Genomic DNA, 24,905 nt, shown 5'->3' on the forward strand with positions numbered 1-24,905 from the left:
AGATAGCAAAAGCTTCGGCCGTAAATACAGACGAGTGAGGCGTAAGAATACCCCCTGTTATAATAGTTTCATTGGATGAGGTGGCTGCAACGGCAGTATTTGTTGCTTTGGAGCCGTCTGTGTAAATTGGTGTAAAGTTTCTTTGTTTGTAAGTGTCAATTAGTTCCAAAAATCGTTGTTGAAATGTTGTGTTACTTGTGTTTGATTTTTTTAAGGTTGAAGTAATGTATCTATCATGGTTTGGCTATATATATATATTGATTTTTAATAGTTGGCAGTATCTGACGAATCGACGAAGAGTCGACTTTAGCCGGAAATTTCTTTTGTGTTTGGAGGCAGCTATTAAAGTCTTATGAAGTTCATAGTTAGGAGAATGTAAAACTTTTGGAATGGGTTGAATCGTTGTATCGTATACTCTTTGTCGCAATACCGGAAGCCCAGCCTCTCCTAGGATGCATTTTATAGGAGATGTAAAGAAAGCGACGAATTAAGGCGTGATAGATGGGTTCAAGTTGTTTGATGTTTGTGTTGGCGCACCAGCCAAAGATAGGTAAGCCATAGTCGATCTTGAAGAGTATTATGGCTATTCTAATATTGATAATAGTATTGGAGTGTATGAATGATTTTTTGCTTGATATATACTTAATAATATTGTTTAACTTAGAAAGATTTTTCTGAGGTTAACACATTGATGCTTAAAAGTAAACTTATTATCAAACCATATACTTAAACTTTTTAAATTGGATACCGACTGAATAATAGTATTGTCAAAGACTAGTTGTGGAAAATTACATTTAACTTTTTTGCAAATATGAAGAAGTTTGCATTTGGGTATAGAGATGGATGCTCCTGATTTAAGGCCCCATTTTTTAAATTCTGATAGCACTTTATGGAAGGTCCCATTAACCGCTTGTGGATCTTTTAAGTTAGTATAAACAATAGCATCATCCGCATACAGTGTGAGTTTGACGCTCTTGATATTTAAATAAATATCAGTGAGTTTGTCGAAAACAATAATAACAAGTAAGGAAGGGCTAAGTTCGGATGGAACCGAACATTTTATACTCTCGCAAAGTCAAATGGTATAGTCGTTTGAGATTTCTTTGTGGATTGACTGATATTTTCGGTAGAAAGTTATCTATAGGCACTGGGGTCCACATATTTAGTACTTAGGAGCTTGACAATTTTGGTTCGATTTAGACAATTTTTGGTCACAAGGTGGCATACTTTCAACGTATTATTCACGCAAAGTTTTAACCCGATATAATCATTGTTGCTTGGTATGCATAGTGGAAAGTAAAAGAATCAGATGGAATTGAAAATGTGTTATATGGGAAATAGGCGTGGTTGTAGTCCGATTTCGCCCATTTTCACTATAACATAGAAATTTGAAAATAACGTTATGCACCGAATCGGTTAAGCAGATCCCAAGATATGGATTTTCACCTATAAAGTCATCTCATACCATCTCAGAGATAAAATTTAATGTCTCTGGCGTGTTTAGTGCTTGGTTTATCGCGCTTTTAGTATTTTTTAACAGTACCGTGATATGGGGAGTGGGCGATCTTGTCACACCGATTTCACCCATTTTCACACCGTCAATAGAGGTTTGCTTCCAGTGAATTTGGTTATTATAGCATTAGCGGTTTAGGAGATATACACATTAAACCTATTAGGGGCGGGACCACGCCCACTTTAAAAAAAAAAATTATAACTGCAGATGCCCTGTGTACCAAATAACAGTCTTGTATCTTATTGCAGAGCTTAGTGAACAGGTTGCGAGAGTATAAAAAGTACTACTGATAAGGGCCTTGAGGTATTCCGTTTTTGAGTTGGTGTGTATCTGAAAGGACGTTATTGACGCGTATCCTAAATTGTCGGTGAGCCATGAAAGCTTTTACTATTTGAAAAGCTTTTGGACCAATTTTCCAGGACGTGAGTTGGCTTAGAACTGCATAAATACCCTTGCGATCGAAAGTTTTCTCGAAGTCGGTAGCTAAAAGTGAGGCATGGTTTTTTGTAGAAAGAGAGTCAGAGATAAAGTGCTGGAGTTGAATAAGTGAGTTCATTGCTGTGAGTGCTTGTTTTTAAAGGCGGTTTGGTTATGTTTGATAAGATTGTTTTTAGTAACAAACCACAGCAACCTTTTAGCCAAAATTTTTTCAACGAGTTATAGAGAGAAATTAGCCTATGTTTGGCTAGTAGATAAGATATCCGATCGATAAACTCCTGGTTTTGCGTTTTGCATGTTTGTGTGCGGCTCCTAATTCGCAAAAAGTTATCTTGCCTTAGACATATTATGCAGATCGTGAAAGATTCGTCGGGTTAGAATCGACTTATTTGCCGACGAACGTATTATTTTCGTAAGAACAGCTGTTTCTTGATGGATATTATTTGCTGGTGAATTGGGTAGTGTTTCTAATATCTATTTGGAACAGCTCCCAGTTAGCCAGATCTGTTTTGAACTTAGGAAGATGGTTATATTTTATTGAGTATAGGTTGACTTGAATAGTGATTAAAATAGGGAAGTGGTCACTTCCATGAAGGTCGGAGCTGACTTCCCAGTTCATTCTGGGAGAGATTTGTGGAGACGAAAGAGTGATGTCAACATTTATTAAAGATGCGTGTGTTGAAATGTGGGTTGGGGAATCTTTATTTAATACGGTTAGATTATGGTTTGAGACAAAGTTTTTAATTTTAAGTCCTCTTCTGTTCGAGTTGCGCGAGTCCCAAAGTCGGTTCGAGGCATTAAAATCGCCGGTCCACAACAGAGGCTCAGGTAGTAGCAGGAATAAATTAATAAGTTCAGAATCATTAAAATCTTGTGAGGGAGGGATATATGTATTTGCAATACAGAGTGTAGAATTAAGTTTTACTTTTAAAGCTATTGTAGACAGGGTAGAGTTTAGTGGAATTACCATTTTATGAGTATTCCATCACCTTATGTGTTTATTTGTATCTTTTGCAAATTAGCAAAATACCCAAGGTATTGTTTGGGATAAACAAAATTGTTGTTGGATGATACAGCTATATGAGAAGCAGATGTGAATATATGTGTGTATAAAGGTGTATTTAATTTTAATTTTTAGAGTGGTTTTATTTATAGTTTGGTTTTGTGTAAGTCACATGTCATCGTCTGACGTGACATGCACTTGAGAAGTTCAGATTATCGTAAGAGCGGAAGGTCGTAAAGAGTTTGGTGTTCAGCAGGGTGGGAGGGGGATATGCCGGTGAGAGTATGTTGATCTGTGGTGAAATCATTGTTGGTTTGGTTAAGATATGAAGAATTATATAAAATATTAAGAGAAGAGGAATAAAACGAGAAGTCATACTCCTGGTTATTTGTTTCTACAAATGAGGTGGGTTCTGTTGGTGAAGAGTGAGGTATGTTGGTAAGGTACATAGAAGGGGAACAATTGGAAGAGTTGTTTTCGTTATGAGTAAGATCTACAAATGAGGTGGGTTCTGTTTCTGTTGAGTGGGGAGAGTTGGTAAAGTCCATAGGAGGGGGATAATTGGAGGAGGTGTTTTCTTTATGATCAAGATTTTCAATTTGGTTTTTGTCTTTGTTATTTTTTGTTTCATCTGAATTTTTTACTTCGTTGTTTTTGTTGGTTGTTGGTAGAGAATCAATTTTGTTAGTATTTTGGTTAGATACTATGTGCGTTTTGATAGCTTCGCGCATAGGACATTTATTTATTGTTTTAATTTTGAGGATTTCTTTTGCTTGGAGGAACTAACTGCATTCTCTGGAGGAGGATGGGTGTTGTTGGGAACAGTTGGCGCAAAGAATGCGTTCGCATTCTTGTAGGGTATGGGGAGGAAGGGAACAATTTACCCTACTTACTTATTTCGAGATCACTTTTCTTTTTTTTTGACCGGTATCGAGTATTCCGAAGCGATTAGCAGATTATGCACGTTTATTTTAACAACCACTATGCGTATAGGGTAGGCGAGAAAAAAAGTAACTAAAGAAAATATTCAACACACTTAGAGGTGGAGTGAGAAGTAACTAACTAATCAAGAGAATTCCGTATACGAAACAGACGTCTTATCGGCGCGAGAGTTAGTCGAAGACTGCTAATTAAACTTATTAATTTGTAATATACTTATTGATTAATTTTTCTTTTTTCAGCAATGGAATCTAAACTAATTTGGATAATAGCAATATTTTATTCAACTCTTCAACATATCAGTTCTGCTTCATCACCATGTAAGTCGAACTCATAAATATACACATGTACATATTTAATAAATATTTATTCACCAGTGGGTTGAAAACGGATCCTTCCAATGTGTATTAATATGCAATACAGATATGTATATTACCATATTTTGCAATAATATAAAATCTAGATTTTATACTATCTCAATATTTTGACAAAAATTCAGATATATTAGTGAAATTCTGTACTTATAAAATAAAGACAACAGAGCTTAAAGCTTTGCATAATTTAAAACTTCGTAGAAGGAGAAGGGACCTCCCACGCTGTTCGTATTAAAGTAGTTTGGGAGAAATGGTTGTCTTGTATATATATAACATGCTTTTTACCGATACTGCAGACAATATGATAGATATCTTTATAAAGTCACGTGAGTATTTTATTATTGACAAAGGTTTGTGTTATTATTGAGACAAGTTTATTTGGAATTAAAGGAGTAATTTAAGTTTATAATTTAGGTAATCAATTTGCGTTACTTGTGTTTACTTTAAAATCGACAACAGAAATCAATTAAAATTGAGAAAAATCTTCACCTTTACGCTCTAAGAAAGGAAATTATCAAACAAATAGTAAATACCTTCGTAAAAGAATTATATTTGCAATATATCAACTTAAATTTAAAGTAACGTGAACACATTATATATTTTTATTTATGGCTTCATAGGATGTAGTAAACAAAAACCAAATTCAAATTATATTTGCATTTTTTACAACGAAAAATATATATATTACATAAGTTCCATAGAAAATAATTATATGTGCAAATTCATCTATTTGTGTTCTGGCAGCTGTACAGGCAACATATTAATTTAGTTTTTAACTAAAGTGAAAAAATTGGAAAAGAAGAAAATTAAAGGTATTAAATCTGGTTCATAGAAATATAATTTATTAGATTATATTTAGAAACATAAATTATTAATTATATAGTAAGAATGCCACGTGGTACACAACTTTCGGATGGAGAGCGGGTGGGATAATTGGAATGCATGAAGCCGGCATAAAAATGGGTCGAATTGCTGCTTCAGTGAACCGACATCATAATACGGTCGCACATTTTTTGAAAGATCCTCTAAGCTATGGTGTCATCTAGCGGACTGGTCAGTTACCAGCAGGACTGAGAAGAACTGAGTTGCAGGCAGATACAAGTAGAATTTGGCCTACCAATCACTAGACAGCGTGTTCAGCAAATTATGAAACATGAAATGGGACTTAGCTTTAAATCAAAACTAACCCATCTGCGAATGAAGAACCGACATAAAAATTACCATATTTTATTTTGCGACAAATAAAGGTTTTGGCAGCACGAGTTTGAAAACCTAATTGATAGTGATGAGAAGAAATTAAATTCTGATGGTCCAGATGTTCATTATAAATATTGACGAGATCCACGACATCCAAGAGAGACTTGCTTTAAGCGAAACCATTGTGGGGGATCTTTAATGGTATGGGCTGCCTTTAGCGCTAAAAGTATATCTTATATGTGCGTTTACCGACTAAAATGAATGATATAAGATAGTTCGCTCATTCCTTTTGTAAAGAACTTTCATGACGAAAATTGGATATTTCAGCAAGACAACGCCCCCATTCTTGTGGCTCGCGCTACAAAAGAATTTTTACAGTCCCGGAATATCCAATTATGGAATTGGCCAGCTTTGAGTCCTGATCTCAACCCAATAGAGGATCTTCGGGGTATACTTTCTGTTTAAGTATATGAACATGCCAAGCACTATGATACTATTAAGTAGTTAAAAAGTGCCAAACTTTGTAGAGTCCATGCCACAAAGACTGTGTTTGGTAAAAGTACATAAAGGTAATACTATTAGGTACTGAAAATACTTAACATTTCAATGACTTAAAGTTAATTTTATCATATACTTGCTATAATAATATTTTACATTAATTGCTAGGAGCTCTCTATTTTGCACATGTAATTATTTTCTATGGAACTTAAGTAATATATATAATTTTTGTTATAAAAAATACAAATATAATTTGAATTTTCTTTTTTTTTACTACATCCTATGAAGCCATAAATAAAAATATATACTATCAAAATATATAATGTGTTCTCGATACTTTAAATTGAAGTTGATGTATTGCAAATATGCTTCTATTGCGTCATGGCAGGCACACGTAATAATTAGTCTGGTCGGAGCGAAAAAGCAGGCTCGCAGGCGTCGTCATCAAGCGACTGCAGCTTTTCATTAGTGGGTGACTTGGCTTCTAAACCGTTTAATATGACAAGAAGTGTTTCTCACATATGTAACAAAAACTCCAATTGGTTCTGTTACATACAAGTATGTTGAGAATTCGAAGTAACAAAAAGTCGCAGATTTTTTTCAAACAAATTGAAAAACGTGTATGAAAATTGCTTAAGTAGCCAGATTACGAACTGAAAAGCAACTTGGGTACCACATTCACTTTGTAATCGGTGTCACACGATGCTTACTCTAAATAAAATTCAAATTTTTTTTGATCACAATATTGGAAATTTTCCGCTTTTTTCGCAATTTTCTTGGGCGTTTTAGTATTTACTTAGACTTTTAATGGCTAGTGGTCTGAATAAACTTCAGATAGGTATTGAGCGGATCGAAGAACACGAAAATCATGCTTAGTTTAAATCTAAAAACATTTTCAATTACCAAAACCCCCAATTTTTGTGTTTTTTTTCGGTTTTTTTTACAGTTTTCTCAAAATTCTAGGGTGTAGGGGTCAAACAGTAATCAAATTCAGTTTCGGCGGGTCAAATTACATGGGAATATCTGTGTCGCGTCCCAAGTACACACATTTTTTTTTTTTTGCCGGTGTAATTATAAAAACCTGAAAAAATATTACAAACAGTCCAATGTTTTACTGTAGAAAATGATTTGTTATGATTACAGTCACAAGTTTTAAAAATATTGGTAAAATATACATGTTAACTTTGAAGGTTTTTTCTTTTCCTCAATTCCAATGCAGATTCTCGACGAACCAACCAACAGAAAATAGTAAACATTGCTGCTAACCATTTCCCACTGTAGTGCTAGCTAAAATGGCATTGCAAGTTATTTATGTTAAATATAATTTTAATATTATTGTATTGAATTTTAAAGGATATAGTAGAAGGAGATTGAGTCAAGTGTACTAAAGCTAACTATACTATCGCTAAATTTCTTCTTTTTTTTATACACGATTGATTCTTTTTTTGTATATTTCTAATAGAAATCGATCATTTTTGATATCTCGCCCATTTTTTTGTTTGAATATGCAAATTTGCAAATGGCAGTTTTTAGCAGTTTCATGCAAGAGCATCAGTCAGCATAAAATCAGCAGCGCAATTACAAAAAGTGCGACTACAAAAAATATATTTAAAGTGACATAGTGAATATTCAAGCTTTTTCAAAAAAATTATTGCATACTTTTACAAATGTCACTCTAACTTTTTTATCTACTTTGTTTAATTCAAATAAAAGCTTCATCATAAGCTCGCGAATCGGCAGGCCTACAAATTTTTACATGTTCATGGCATTTTATACTCTTATTAAATTATAAAATACCTTCTAACACAATTTTTAAATGTATAATTCACTTTTATCATCTTTACCATCTGACAGATAACAAAAGGCTTTAAAATAAACATTTATAAACCTTCAATCTTCAGGAAATCTCAAGGAATATATAATTGAATCTAACATAATAACATACATACGTATGTTTCTACACGCAAATTTTAACCAAAATAAATAATTAATCTTGCAAGTAGAGTAAAACTAATGCGGAAAAATAATCGAAAGAGAAAATATATTATATATTCTGTGATATACTAATACAAACACATTGTCATGAATATAATGCACACCCACTGCGTATTTGACAATTTTTTAACGGTTTATACTTATTTAAGTACATCATTCGTTGGAAACTAGAGCTGCTATGTAAATACAAAATTGCCCAAATTGTTTCTAATTGAAATATTTTTCAAGTCTAAAAAAAGTTTATTAAATGCAAAACTACTTCAAATAATTCAATAAATTTTTTAAAATGTTTTCCCAAAAGACAGCTTCAGAAATGCATCAACCATCTGGAGAAGATTAAAAATTATAGGGCATACACATTACATTATCGACTTTTAAAATATTATTATATATACCATATGAAATATTATTTTCAACTATAATTATTAGCTTATAACAAATATTTTATATATTTATGACAGTGAAACGACCTCGAGCAGGAGATCCTTTTGACACATTTCCAAAAAATTTTTGGCAAGAATTCTCCTCCCCATTTACGGACACACCCGAAGATGAGGAGGCTGAAATAACGGAAACCACAACTCACGAACCGTTTCCTTTCTTTGCTGATCCATATACAACTGTAAACGTCAGCACGCAGTTAAGCTCCAATGTACATCTACATTGTAGAGTCAACGATTTACAAGGAAAAACGGTAAGAAAAAATAATATCATTAGATGATTGATTGCATTTGCCTAAAATTACGTTTATATTCAACTGCATTAAATTATAATTTAATATTGAGAGCTAACACCTGTAAAATGATAATTTTGTAGTATATCTGGCAATACCCAATAGAATTAAATATTTATATGTTTTGTAGTTACACCTAACTTTCAAAAAACTTGCTTATAAATTTCACAGACTACGTACGACAATCGATTTTTGAGATATACGAGTAATATGTACCTTAATGAAACTAAACAGGGCGTTTTCGGTAATGCAAAACTGAGTAGTTTGCATGATGCAACCGGTTCGAAAAAGCAAACCTGGCATCTTTGCCGAAATTGAAAGTTCGGAAAAGCGTACTGTAGTAGCTGTTTCGCAAAAAAGCACAAGCCTTGCAATATTTGAAAAGTACAACCAAAACCAACTGTGACAGCTATGTATAATGTTATTGAATTATTTATGTTAAATATAATTTTAATATTATTGTTTTATCATATTTGTGTTTTTTTTTTATTTTTTAGGATATAGCAGAGAAATTGCGTAAAGTGCACTAAAGCTATTACTTATGGAATAATCCGTTTTACTTAAAAGCTATTCGCATTTAATAAATATTTTTGTTTACACGATTCATTATCTTTTTATATCTTTCAGTCAGCATAAAACCAGTAAACTTCTTACTTATAATTCATTTACCATACACTTTACTCGACAGCACTATTATTAGGACTATGTCTGCAGCCCTTTCGGCAGCCCTCAGATCGCTACCAACCCATCGCCACCGGAACATTCTACTACGAATTTCGTTGTCGCGTTGATTTTGGCAACTCAAGTCGATTATTTTTTGTTCTGTAAATCGTGTTTACTACACTGCCCCTTCACCTAAGTGTTATCGTCCGATTATACATAAGGGAAAAAGTCAACTATAGGCACTGGGGTCAACATATTCAGAACCTAGAGGGTTGAACAGTTTTGGTTCGATTTAGACAATTTTTGGTCACAAGGTGACATACTTACTTTAAACGCATTATTCGCGCAAAATTTTTCCCCTATACAATCCTTGTTGCTGGATTTGCAAAGTGGAAAGTGAAAGAATCAGATGGAATTTAAAATGGTGTTATATGGGAAATAGGTGTAGTTGTCACCCAATTTCACACTGTCGATAGAGATGCTGAAAACATTTGTTCTCAGTGAATTTTGTTATTATAGTTTTAGCAGTTTAGGAGACCTGCACATTGAACCTATAAGGGGGCGGGACCACGTCAACTTTAAAAAAAATTTAAAATGTAGATGCCCCTACCTTATGTAATCATGTATACCAAATAATAGTCTTGTATCTTATTGTGGAGCTTAGTTATGTCAATTTTTTTTTGTTTTTGATTAATAGCATTTTGTGGGCGCCCATCTGCAATACCAGCCGTCTTACGGTACCTGAAACATGTGTACCAAGTTTCATAAAAATATCTAAATTTTTACTGAAGTTACAGCTTCCACAGACGGACGGACGGGCGGACGGACAGACAGTCACCCGGATTTCAACTCCTCTCTTCATCTTGATCATCTATATATACATAACCCTACATCTAATACGATTAATTTTAGGTGATACAAACAACCGTTAGGTGAACTATTATACTCTGTAACAACAGGATGCGAGAGTATAAAAAGGTTACATTGGGCGCAGGAAAACATCAACCGTTATTGGAGCAATGTAATATTTGTGATATTATTTTCATGTTAATGAATGCTTCTCTACTCATAGCTTTATAGTTTTGAGGTACTTCACAGAAAGTAAAAAAGGTTAACTGAATTCAAGTGAAATGCTTTACTGCAAAAATAACCATGATGGATTCTGCAGGAAGACAATGATTTCATACATGGAAGCAGACTCTGTACTCAATGGAAACAAGAAAACCATATTGTTAATTTAGATTGGCCATCTCAGTCAATAGACGGCTATAACATGTTTCGGCCTTGTTGAAAGATAAATTTCAAGAAAAGATTTTATTCGCTTACCCCAACATACCTGGGGGTCGCTTCCTGTGGAATATACGGAAAATTAAGTTGCAAATTTGTATCAAAGATGTAAGGCTATAACAGACAACTGTATGTGAATTGTAGGTAGCGCTTATTGGGAAACATTTTGTAATTATAGAAAATACATTATTTTGTTATAGTTGACGTTTATTCAATTCTGTTATAGTCTGACAACTTTGATGACAATTTGCAACTAATTTTTCGCATATCCTACAGGAGAAGCCGGTTGAAATTTTTGTTGAGGTTAAATATTTTTTCGGATGTTTTGGCTTTCATTTAAGCCCAAACATTCTCTATTGGCATGGCGTCTGGTGACACTATAACAATATGGTTTCCTTTTTTGCATTGAATACAGAGTCTGCTCCCATGTATCTTCTTGCAATATCCAATCATGGTTATTTTTGCAGTTAATCATTTCAGCTGCCTTCAGTAACCTTTTTTATACAATTTTACCTTCATAACGGCGTTCATGGTTTCTATGAAGCATTTCAAAACCCCAAATTCAAATGCAGTGATGCATCGATAAACAAGCACCTTTTGAGAGTGCTTAATTCTGCTTTAAATAAGTGCTTGTCCTTTTCTTAGCTAAATACGTCTCTAGGCGTTGAACAATACAAAAGTTTATTCATCTGTAAATATTTCATTGCTCCAATCACAGTTGATGTTTTCCAGTGCCCAATGCAACATTTTGTAATGTATGTTTTTGTTTTATTTAGATTTATCTTAACTCTTTTGAAGCAAAATTTGTTTAGCTTGTCTTAGACTGAACAGTGGTTTCATCTCGAAAAGTAAAACAATACTAATTTGGTTGGAACACCATATCCCGATACCTGATAATCCGTATCGTGGGATGAAAACGTCTGCTACTTTTTCAGCCTCTCGATTAGAAATTGGGTATACCTCGGGCCATTTGCTGAAATAGTCCATAGCGTAATGTATCAACCATCACAATAAAACCTTTGTTATAATTTCTCCAAGGTTTTCGTGATACCCATGTGTCCTCCACTTGGACCGTTGTACAGTTCGTTGGACCGTTGTACAGTTGGGGGTTGGGGTGTAATTCTATTATTGCCTAAATAGCTACTTCTGATTTTGGTGTAATCTGCTGGCTATCTGTTGTTATCACTCGTCTAACGTTGTACTTATTATCGTAACCGAACATTAGTGCACTTCCATATTTGTATAGGTTATAATCCTGTTTTTCATGTCAATTTTGATTCCTTTATTCGCTGAAAAGTATATTCCAATTATGATTTTATCGACGATATCTGCCACTTTAAAATTGTGTAACACAGCTGCCTTTCCAATTACGATCTCGCACATTACTTTTCCGAGAACATCGGTATCTTCTCCAGTTGTACGCAACTTTGCCCCAGCTAATGGTCTCACTTCTTTATCAACCAGATCAGATCGAATTATGGAATGTGATGCGCCCGTATCCACAGTCAGTATGCACTTTTTGCCGCCTCCATATCCACTATCGGTAAAGTTACGCGTATTCCTGTTTACTTATGAGGTAGAGATTATAGGGCATTCGCTTGCGGGAGCCTGCCCGTGCCCCTTTCGCCTGCCTCGTTTCAGTTTAATGATCGATTTGATTTCAACCTTGCTTGATCTTCCTCAGCTCTGCGTTAGCGTCCTGCTGAATTATTTATCTGGTTAGAAGCATTTAAGCAAAAAATTAAAACTAATAGAGATTGGCTCTCAGAAAAGTTTTGTATTTCAGATGGGCAAATTCGGACCGCAATGGTCCTCAAAATGATGTTAATTGAAACACTGTAAAAGGCTATATTTTGGCGACAAGATACATAGCAATTCTTTGGTACAATAAATCGAAGTATGGAAAGGCATCTGTGGTTTAAAATTTTTTAAAATCTTATATACAGTTACAGTTATACTAGTATCATCCAAACTTGCTGCGGCCTCAGCCAGCTTGAAAATAGATCAAATCAGATGCTAACCACGTTCATTCCCCATAGAACGATTATTTTGAAAACTACTAAAATTGTGATAACTCAACAAAAATTGGACAATGGTCATGTCACCGCCTACCTTCAAGAGAAATCCTATATCTCCGAAACTACTTTGTCACTTTAAACTGACTCTGGCACATATGATTATTTTGATAGCGTTATATTACTTTGTGAAAAAAGACGAAATTGAACTACAATCACGCCTACATAGTCAGTTTTAAAATCCATATGATTCTTCCACTTTACATAATACATATACATATGTAAACCAAGCACCAATGAAGTAATCGGAATAAAACTAATATAAAGACTGTCGAACTTTCGGTTTATTTTATACCGCATATATCGATCATTATCATATAATATGTGAGTTAGTTTAATGAAATCTGAAGAGCGTATTTTTTTGCTGACACCTTGGGGGCGCCAAAAATAGATAGCAATATAAAATATATGTACATACATACTTTTATATATGTATGCACTAGCTTCACGCTCAGCTTCGCATTGAATCCCTTAAATAAATATCAAACATCATTAACAAAAACAAATAACTAAATTCATTGTAGTTTTGTCTGATTTATAGAAATACATACATACATATAACGAAAACTCTTTCAATCCATTTTTATATAATTTTCTAGATTTTAGCATTTGAGAAAAACAAGCATATTTGCCAAAATAAATTTTTTCCTAGTCACTAAACTATTTTTTTTAAATGAGTAACCTATGTCCTTTTTAATATCATTAGGAATATGTCTACAAAGTTTCATTACGATCAGTTATGTGGTTTTGGGATGAAAGAGTAACGAATAAATTTACATTCACATTTATAATATTAGTATGGATACATAAAAAAATACCAATACTAGATACATATATAATTTATAGTATACCTATATTTATATTTACCGAAAATGCAAAATAACGTAACATCACTTTTCACAATTTTACAGGAGAAGGAAAAACGAATGAGCGAAACACATGCAATTGATGATACGTTATTTTGAATTTTGGTTATGTCTGATAACATGAGCTTAAATCTTTGTATATAAATTGAATCGTAATCACCAGAAAACTCAATTTCGAATTTTTGATAATACAGTCAATGTTTAAGCTATCTTAACAAAAATTCGTGGACACGTGTCTTGGAGTATACTTAAGCAGGATTACAAATAATGCATTGAGAAAGTAATTCAGTTAATATTTGAATCTAATTTATTTGTTTTTTGTAATACCAAAGAGCGAATAAAAAACTTTTAAAAAAAGTTGAATACCAAATACCGGAAAGAAACCAAAGAATTGTAATCCCATTAACTGGGAAATCTAATTTTAAATCTCAAATATCCGATTAAAAAAAAAAACAAAAAAAACACAGAGAAGGGCTAAGTTCGGGTGTAACCGAACATTTTATACTCATGCAGCTTGAAAGAATCAAAGCCCGGAAAATTCCTTTAGTAGTATTATAGGTATATAGGAGTTGGAGCTATTATTGACCCTATTTTATCTGCTTTTGCCAATACCACACACTACTGACCTGCTACTAGGGTTTTAAATAATACCATCACCAATCTATATGGAATAAACTCAGCTGTATGTTCGCAAATTCTGATTTTAGTTATACAGAGGCTGGGTCAAGTTTTCACCCAATTTTATCCATTTTAGGCACAGAGATACACTCTTGTTAGAAAAACACGTTCTCTCAATTTATTGAGATAACTCACATATTGGCCGATATATGCGGTATAAGTCAGTTTTATATCAGGTATATGGGTGCTAAGAGAAGTATTCACCCGATTTAACTTGTTTTTGACGTTCAGACATACTACTACTGAATTTCAACTATATACACATTGATCGATACTTTCGGCAGAAAGTCAACCATAGGCACTGGGGTCCACATAATCGGTACCTAGGGACTTGAACAGTTTTGATTCGTTTTGGAAAATTTTTGGTGCCTTCAAAGACACTCTTCGTGCAAAATTTTATCCCGTTAAATTAATTAGTGTTTTATTTATATGGGAAAACTTTAGTTTAGCATCCCACGATTTCAGGGTTAAGAGGGGTATGGTTGGATAGAGGAGATTATCCAGATCACGAGTATTGCCACCGAAAACTAATAGTTTTCGAGATATTTGCATTTTAAGTTGAAAATTTCAAAAATTTTATTTTACAATTTCTTGTATATCTTGGTTATAATCTGATTTCATTTATTTTCGCACTATCGTAAGAAAGTTTGAAAAAATGTGTCCTGTACAAATTTGGCTAATATAGTTAGAAAAAAATCCATGCTATTGGCATAGAAGATATATACATGGAATTAATTAGGGGGCGGAACCACGTCTACTTTTTAAAGATTTTCAAACCGCAGAAGCCTCTTTAATGTGATTGGTTGTGCAAACTGTGCGTTCTGTATCTTAATTTATGGCCTAATTATGGCAGTTTATAAGTTTTCGATTAATCGCATTTTGTGTACGTTGCAATAGTCCGATTACCATCAACGGACTTGTCTTTACTTTTTTACCAAAGGAATATTTGTAAAAGGTTTCCACAAAATATCTTAATTTTTACTCAAGTTATCGCTTGCACAGACATTCACTCGAAATTCAACTCGTCTCATCAACCCGATAATTTGTATATGGTATTTATAGCCTTATATCTAACAACCGTTAAATAAACAAACCTATCATACTCTGTAGTAACATGTTGCATAAGTATAAATTAACTTCGGTCGCACCTAAGCTATAATACCCTTCACAAATACATAATATTCCTTACAAGAATTTAATTTTGATCGGTCAGTTTGTATGGCTGCTATATGCTATAGTGACCCGATTTGAATAATTTTATCATTGTTTTAAACAATTACCAACGCCGAATTTCGTGAAGATATCTCGTTAACTAAAAAAGTTTCTCATACAAGCACTTGATTCTGGTCGGTTAGTTTGTATATGTTATAGTGGTCCGATATCGGCGATTCCGACAAAAGAACAGCTTCTTGAAGGAATTGTGCAAATTTCTAAATTTCTGCCGAAGGACACAATAACTTAATAAATTGCCTGTTTATGTCTGATGAGGGCCATTGATGATCTAAACGAAAATTTCTGTATATGGAGTGAATCAAATCTAGAAATAATCCACGAGGCGGTACTTCACAAAGAACGAGTCATTGTGTGGTGCGCAGCTTCATCAAGGTGTATTGTCAAGCCATACTTCTTTGAAGAAAACGGTGTAACAGTAATTGTCAATGTAACGCAATGTGTATAACACAACCTAGAAATCTGGCTGAATTGAAGCAGTCCATCAATTCAATAATTGAGGCGATCAATACTTCAAGCCATATATATATTCATTATATACATATATATATATAATATGTATACTTTATAGGGTCTCCGAAGTTTCCTTTTAGGTGTTACAAACACCGTGGCAAAAATAATATACCTTGTTCAGAGTATAAAAACAAGTAAGCAAGAGATAAGTTCGGGTTTTTAGTTTTATGCTCTCGCAATTTGCAGGGATCAAAGATGGGATGGGATTTGATAAACCAAATAATTTTTAAGAAAGCTTGTTCACTTAATTTTAATAAAATAACACACATTTAGCATTTAACAACCTAAACGATTTAAAGTCAAGTAAAAAGTCGGAAATGACTATAGGTGCATATATGGTATAATGTGGCAGAAAAAGATCTGAGTTGACTGCACTAACTTTTGGTATTCAGGTATCCTTGAGAACGTATTTTAAAGCAATTTATAAATTTATAGCTGACTCATTTACCGACATATTCGGCATATGGTTTGTTAGAATAACAAAAATTATTATATGTAGTATACGGGAGTCGGGGTATTTCGTAGATAAATTTTACATACATACTTTCGGTATTAAAATATAGAATATCCAACATTAAACGATCAATTAATTTGGTAATATCATGTTCCCACCAAAAATTTTATGTGATTAGATTGCGCAGATCTCGGTAGGACTTCGACTATCGAGGCTGCAACGACTTGCCTACATCTGCGCGTCGGGCGCGATGCGTACGTGTCCGACTGCAGCACTGGAAGTAATGCTGGAGCTAACACCGTTACATATAGTGATCGAGCAGACGACCAAACAGACCTTGCTTCAAATGTCAGCAAAAGGGTTTGGCAAAGGGAAGGTAATCTCGTCTCAGCAGATGAAGGCCCTAAGTGACGCAATGCCACTGGCCCTTCTTCCAAGGGACAGCACAACAAAACAGTAAGCTTCACTAGGTAGTTCAGGGTTACCCTTGGCAGTAAGGCAGAATGGAACGATTCCACGCTGGACCTACTGCTAAGGCACAGCACTATCATGTGGTACACCGACGGCTCGAAAACGGCGGAGGGGATTGGCGCAGGGGTCGCAGGACCACGGACCAAGCTCTCCATTCCCATGGGAAGTTTTCCTAGCATATTCCAGGCGGAAATATATGCTATAAGTCGATGTGTAGAGATAAACCTCCAACGCGACTATCGCAATAAGAGTATCGCCATACTCAGCGATAGTAAGGCAGCACTTAAAGCGATCTCGGCTTTTGAGGTCAAATCGCTACTAGTGCAGGAGTGTATAGAACGGCTGAACAGCCTATCAAGTCTCAATAGAGTGCACCTCATCTGGGTGCCTGGTCACAGGGGTATAGCAGGAAATGAACTTGCTGACGAGTTGGCCCGCTCTGCAGCCTCTACAAACATAGTAGGACCAGAACCGTGCGTAGCGGTTGGTCCACACACCATTAAAGAGCTGCTCTGTAAAGAGGAAGGAGTAGGCAGGGAGAGACATTGGCAACATCTCCAAGGCATGCGCCATGCCAAGTTGCTAATGCGGGGTTATAACCTCAGATGGTTTAAAACCGTAATCAATCTCCCGAGGAACAAATTCCGGCTACTGGTCGCGTTCTACACCGGTCATTGCAGGCTCAACAAGCATTTATTTAACATGGGCTTGGTCTCCTCTGCAAACTGCCGGTTCTGCGACATGGAGTCGGAAATCCCAGAACACCTACTAGTGGACTGCACAGCAGTCTGCAGAAGTAAAGTTAAGGCCCTGGGATCCATGTTTCCAAACAGGGATCGCATCGTTTCCCTAGCACCTAGCAGTATATTGAAATTCATCAATATGCTGGGGCTAGATGAGTCGCTGTGACTTAGGGGAAGGCACAATAGACCATAGGTCGCGGTGCATTCCTCAATCATTATCTATTCTACACTTACATACTTGATATTGCTTTACTTTCTTACTTTATTTGCGGGTCTAATTTTTTTTCGCTTTGTCAGTTGGTCCTACCTTACCTACCTTATCAACTGTGATAAAGTGATAAATTTCCCTATTGACAAACAAATAGTGCTAAATCAAAGTCGCACAGGGAGATTTTGAGTAGATTAGCTTCAAATCTCCTCAGTGACGAGATTAACAAGTGCCATTTTTGTATGTTGAAATCTTTCTAATTCTATGTTCGCACCAACAGGAAATTCGTGTTTTCATAGACAAAAGAGGTTTTCACGCGAAAACTTGTGTTTTCATCCATACAAAATCTGTCAAACGAAAACACGGTTTTCGCTGAAAACCCCTTGAAAACTTACGTTCCACTCATTATAATCGGTGACTGCTCTAGTTTAATCAATATTATTAGAAGACATATTTTGCCAGCCCTAAATGTCAGTTGACAATTTGTTTACATTCCATAATTGGCCTAAACGTACCCTACAAGAAACTGCTGATGGGTTCACCAATACACTCACATTTGATATGTCAGTACTGTTAATTTACATTTGCATTTTTAAATTCAGAACTATCCACTGATTGGAGAAAGACGTACGCAGAGCTATTGAGAGGAGGAGATGGCATCAAGTGAAAATTTATTTTAATATTTTCATATTTTATTATATTTTTTGTTGCATTCCTTTTTATATTTAAGTATATTATTATAATTAATTTTGATTAAAAGTTTGAAATTTATTAAAGAAATAAAAATTATATTATCTACTGAGCAAAGGAATTTTTCACTTCTGATAGCGTTTCAGTCATAACTGACAATTTTCAGCTATGACGGATTTATGGTCAGCAATGACTCAGAAAAAGACATGAGAGTGAGCAGTATAGATATATAGTGAATCAATTCCGAATACCCATGTGTTAAAGAGAGATGCAAACTCACACATACGTTTGTTTACATCAGTTTTTGCACAAGGCTCTTAAAAAAAGTAGCTTTGTTCTGCGCGCTGACAAAATTGTTTCAGCTATGACTGTCATTTACCCATCAGATGACCGTCACTGTTCTTGTAGGGTACATAACAAATGTAAACAAATAGATGTGTGAACTGTCAATGAAAACTCATCGAAAAACACACAATGTCGGTCAGAACAACACAAATTGTGTTTTCAAGAGGATTTCAATTCGGTGCGAACATAGTATAAATCTAGTATATTAATAAAATAATCTATTCAACAGTTTAATACGAATTTAAAACTGTGTTATATGCGAAGTATGATATTAGGAATGTCAGGGTAAGATTATGGTCCGAACTTGATTGAAATTGATCAAGTAGATCCTAAGATATAGGATTTCACCTAATGTGGGCAATGACATGTCTGTTGTAAAATTTTTACACCGGCTTCCATGAGGCTTTCTCGTACCATCTCAAGTGTAAAATTTGATGTCTCTTGCGCATTAATCGCACTTTTAGCAGTTTTTAACAAAACCGTTATATGAGAAGTGGGATTTTTCTTAAATCTATTAAACTGCAGATGTCCCTCCTTAATGAAATTCGTCAAACTTGTATTAAATAACAGCCCTTTATCTTATTGTAGAGCTTAGGTACGGCAATTTATAAGTTTTCGATTAATCACGTTTTATGGACGTGGCAAGGTCCGACTCCGCCCATCTGCAATGCCAACCTTATCATGGTGCCAAGAAATATGTGTAGCAAATTTCATCGAGATTTCTGAATTATAACTCAAGTTACAGCTTGCACAAACGGACGGACGGACAGACGGGCACCCGGATTTCTGGTCGTTTCGTCATCTTCATCATTTGCATATATATATTATTTCGCGTATTTTTAGGTGATAGGAACAACCTCTTGATATACATAGCTATTATACTCAGTAGCAACATGTTGCGAGAGTATAAAAAAGAAATTGTTTTAAAATTAATAATTTTTCGCATTTGCGTACTTTGTGTTCTACTATTTTAACGAAAGCACGCACAGAGCCATCATCATTAATACTCTAGAGCACTGGACGGCAAAATTACAAATTTAAATAATTAAATTTATTAAATTTTTAATTCTGATACTGGTATTTAAATCTAGTTTTTAATCCCAATATCGAAATCAAAAAGTTAAAATTAAATTTTTAATCTCTACATCATGAAAATAATTTTTTCCCACAATTTTTTAATTAAAATATTCGCTACCCTTTACATGAGTAATGCCAAAAGTTGATGCAATTAGTCTAAACCTTCCCATATCTCCAGTATACCCGATATTGTGATTTTCGACTTTCACCATTTTTTAAACCATTGATTTTGGTCGATATTAATGTTTTGTAGGTTAACCATAATGTGGTGTATCGATGAATATGAATGAAATCTAATTAGAGTCTAAACCTCATATGTATGTATACTAATATGATAAAGAGGAAAGAATTGATTGTTTGAATTGAATAGGGTCCGAAACTACGTGACAGATTTGAGAAAACCGTTGCGAAGCTACACTATCTGCGGTGAATATAGACTGTATTACATTTTCAAATTAGAGATTTACACTATAACGCCAACAATATATCTCAAGTTGTAAAAAAATTACCTAAACAATTTTTTACATTGCGTGCGCTGCGAATACTATTGGTTATACCTAGAACAAATTAATCCGGTTTTACACTTTATACAAGTATATTGGTCATCCTGAGGAAGTATCTTAATGAAACCCAGATGGAATTTTTACTAGTCTTAAATATAATGATTTCCTGATTTTCTGATTAAATATTTTCTGATATACCTAATATATTAAATGTAACCAATTTAAGTTGAGTTTATAGTACACATATCGCAACTGAATTAATAAGGTTGATTTTAAAATAAATATCTCGCACACGAAGCAAAACGTAGTAATGGAACAAAAAACTTTTTTTTGACATTATGGATAAATTTTTTTTCGTAAGAGGAAGCATTCTCCGTAGTCATGGTTACTACTCAATTATATAATATTATATAAGGTTGTGTCGATAGCCAGCGCGTTTTTTAAGTGATAACTGAATACGAATAGATTGTAAATCACACATAATCGTTCAAATGTAAAAAATAATATCATGAGAAAAACAAAAAACAACTGATTTTGTCATTATATTGTATATATTCGTAAGAGGAAGCACACTCTGTATCAACACAACCTAATATAATTGAATCATGACAGTAATCAATATAGCATACATACATATATATTTTTAATCATCAAAAATGGACACAACTCTTAAATTTTTGGCAAAAATTTAATGTTGCCGATTATTTGCATAAAGTAAGTATGATACTTATGAAATCTTGTTTACACCAAAGGTATCATGGATGCGGCGCAAAGGCGATGAGTTGGCCCTGATCACATTCGGTCTTCACACGTACAGTGGTGACGCAAGGTATTCCTTGGAGTTCGAGGAGCCAAATGACTGGAAGCTTTCAATACAATATGCAAATGAACACGACGAAGGACCGTACGAATGTCAAGTCTCTTCACATCCGCCTTTAGTATTGTTAGTATATTTAACTGTAATTGGTAAGTTATAAAGAATTATGCAAATTCACACATGTACATATTTGTGCATTTCTCTGTTTAGCGCCGTTTTTAACTCGTTTGTTGTCAGGGGCATTTTGGCATTAATGTAACACATATCTAAATGATTTATGGTCTATCGGCACATAACGCTGGAAATATCCGAAAGGCTAATATTTCAATTTGGACATGAATTATTAAATATAATGAATGACTCTCATTTGAAGAATTTCGTTTGTAAGAGTCCGTTAACAGAACGAAAGGCTTTTATTGTTACGTCCTGAAGGAAACGTCAGAGATCCAGATATATATACATTCACGAACTAGTCCCTCACAGTAAGATATCGATCTAAAACTTGTCCCACGTCCTTTTCTTCTGAAGTAGCTGCTCGATAAATCGTCTATCTTGTAACTCACTCTTAAGTTTGATCATTGGATTGTTATATAAAAGTCCCAATTTAATGTATATACTTTTATTTTTATTTCTAATTCCAACAACTTAACACTTATTGCTCGTTATTCGAGCTTGCAACTTCTTGCTTATGTCTCAATTGCTCTTAACCCGACAATACTCTAACTAGAACTGTGTTTGCTGAACAATCCGGCAGCTCTTATATAGTAGATCTTTAACAAAAGTACTTATCTGTCAAAGCAAATGTCTGAAGCAAAGCGAAGCAAAAGTTGTATGTAATGCAGTCATAAAAGTAATATTTATAGTCAGTTGTAAAAAATTTTACAGAATCTTCCCGATAGCCACAAAACATCGTATATGGAAAAGGTCCATCATCCCGCTGTAAGAAAATTATATGTATTACAATGAATGATGGCTTGACATAAATACATATACACACAAATGTATAGATGTATATCATATATCATATTATATTCGAAAAAGTTACTTAATTTGCTGACTCAATCTGTTTACACACAATGCTTTCGATTAGAAACTAGAAACTATTTACTTATCTACTCATTTTTATATTTCCATGACGTCCAAAAATTTATATAACTTGGCAGTTCCTCATGTGGAAATACTCGATGAACGAGATTCAGCCACTCCTGAGAAGTATTATAAAGCTGGAAGTACCATTGAACTAAAATGTGTAATTTCAAAAATACCGCAACCGTCATCGTACATTACTTGGCAGCATGGTAAACGAATGCTGAACTATGACACCAGTCGGGGAGGAATCAGGTAATCGGCAAAAGTATCGCGTCAGACGTAACCACTAATTTATATTCTACTGTACCATAGCGTCAAGACTGACATACTTCCCGGAAGAGCATTGAGCCGTCTTTACATTGCCAACGCAAATCGACAGGACACTGGAAATTATACTTGCATGCTTGGCAACGATATTTCAGGAACCGTCATGGTTCACGTACTTAATGGTATATGACTAACAAGATATTTTTTTTTTATAATTTATTTATAAAATTAAGTTTACAAAAACTTAAATTGTATTATTTACAACCCAGGCGAAGAACCAGCCGCTATGCAGCATGCATCAGGAGCTAAATTATGCTCTCCGATTTCGATTGTGATAGTTACAATGATGGCATCAAGGATTTGTTTACGATGACAACAATAATACGAACTATTCGACACTAACACTAACACCACTTGTCCAAAACTGCATTTTTCATGTCCGCATAATAAAGGGTTGTTTAGGATATAAATAAAAATAGGTACATATTACAAATAAATGAACAGGATATGAAACCAACAATTTTTACAATACATAATAGAATAAAAATGTATATATAAATGTTCATAAATTATTGAAAAGAGTAATAAGAGTATGTATGTTGACACTTTGACTTTTTCATACATACTTAAACACACTTTAATATAATTAAATTTTTTAATTTTTATACAAATATTTAAATACCTGTATATTTATATTTATAATATTTCGCAATATTTATATTTATAAAATTTGGCAATAATCAAAAAACTGAATGCTATATTAATAATTTTAATAATAAGCATTTTCCACACCTCGTCAGGTCTTTATTAAATGTTTCATGGAATTTCAAAACTAATTTTAATATTTACTTTAGCTTTGAATTTTGGGTGTAATTTATATAAATATAACACTTGTTTAAAATCTATGAATAATTTCAGAACATAAAACTACTAAATTGTTATCAACATCTTCTAGGAAACAGTGTTCATATTACATAGTATACTATATATGTATTGAAATAAAAACGAGAGAATTATTTTACAACCAAAAACAATTTACAGAATTCAAAGCAAGGAAATCCTTTTATATCAATTAACATTCAAGTAAATACAAAATATTCAATTTAGAATTATAAAACGAGCATCTAAGACAACGCCAAATGCGAGAATTCGTTAATAAGATCAGAGAAATTAATGCATAAATACATTATATAAATACAAAAATTTCTGAGGCTAAAAAGCGTGAAAGAGTCAAAATTTTAACAAAGTAAGAAAAATAATCGAGTGAGATAATGAAACAATACTTATAGAGAAATAAAGAAAGGATAAAATTAAACTGGAAATCAAAATAAAAATAAATATGTACTCGTATTTATTTAAGCAACATTGTTACAATTTTTTACTCGTACTACAATACATTCATGTGTCGTTAACACAAGTCAATCATATTTACATACAAACGTAAATACATACCATACATATGTACGTCAGTATATATGTGTAATATCCATAAAAAATCTTGCGAAACATTTCCGCGATAGCAACTTAGAGTACTTACTAAACAGAATTAATAATTTTTTTTATTTAAAGAACATTAAGCTTGAAATTTAAAAATATATTCAAATTTCGACATATCTAATTCAACACAATTAATTGCCTCTTACCCAGATTACTTTCGGCAATGCCTTTATTTTATTAATGCAGTTCTATTACATTTAAAGCTCTTGAAAAAAAAGAGGTAAAGATGAGTCAAATAATTATAATTTTACTTTATAAGAACTTTTTAATAAATTTACGAAACTACACTGAATAGTTTTAATACATCTACATATTTATAACGATGAGATTCGCCCAATTTTTGGAGTACATAATATATGTATGTAGTCATACTATATTCATAACCCATATACAAATGTATAGGTATTTCATAATATTTACATAAAAATTTTAATGATTTTTAATCTTTCGAAGCTTTGGTCCACCACGCAAAATTCGTTTCTGGTAAGTATTGTTTGGCGCGACTCACCGGCCTATTTTAGTGGCGTTATAATTTTTATACCCTGAACAGGGTATATTAATTTTGCCACGAATTTTGTAACACCCAGAAGGAAACGTCGCAGACCATATAAAGTATATATATAAATGATCACCGTGACGAGCTGAGTTGATTTAGCCATATCCGTCTGTCTGTCCGTCCGTCCGTCTGTCCGTCTGTATATACGCGAACTAGTACCTCAGTTTTTGAGATATCGATCTGAAA

The 24,905-nt window shown here is 33.7% G+C and overlaps 1 protein-coding gene across 10 annotated transcripts in view; it reads left to right on the plus strand.

Moving 5' to 3' along the window:
* The window catches only part of dpr14 (defective proboscis extension response 14), a 45,824-nt gene extending 21,374 nt beyond the window's left edge, over positions 1–24,450 (plus strand). For 9 of the 10 annotated variants that reach the window (XM_036371363.2, XM_070110615.1, XM_036371365.2 and 6 more), the window contains 6 exons: positions 4,136–4,213; positions 8,419–8,651; positions 21,246–21,459; positions 22,474–22,651; positions 22,712–22,848; positions 22,936–24,450. In XM_036371363.2, the coding sequence (XP_036227256.1) occupies positions 4,138–4,213; positions 8,419–8,651; positions 21,246–21,459; positions 22,474–22,651; positions 22,712–22,848; positions 22,936–23,039 (942 nt within the window). In that variant the 5' untranslated portion in view covers positions 4,136–4,137 and the 3' untranslated portion in view covers positions 23,040–24,450. Of the gene's footprint in view, positions 1–4,135; positions 4,214–4,373; positions 4,594–8,418; positions 8,652–21,245; positions 21,460–22,473; positions 22,652–22,711; positions 22,849–22,935 lie in introns of those variants that run through there. The other variant, XM_036371366.2, reaches the window with a different exon arrangement.
* The last annotated feature ends 455 nt before the right edge of the window (positions 24,451–24,905 follow it).

The sequence above is a fragment of the Bactrocera oleae genome, chromosome 5 (assembly GCF_042242935.1).
Source record: "Bactrocera oleae isolate idBacOlea1 chromosome 5, idBacOlea1, whole genome shotgun sequence".
NCBI lineage: Eukaryota > Metazoa > Arthropoda > Insecta > Diptera > Tephritidae > Bactrocera > Bactrocera oleae.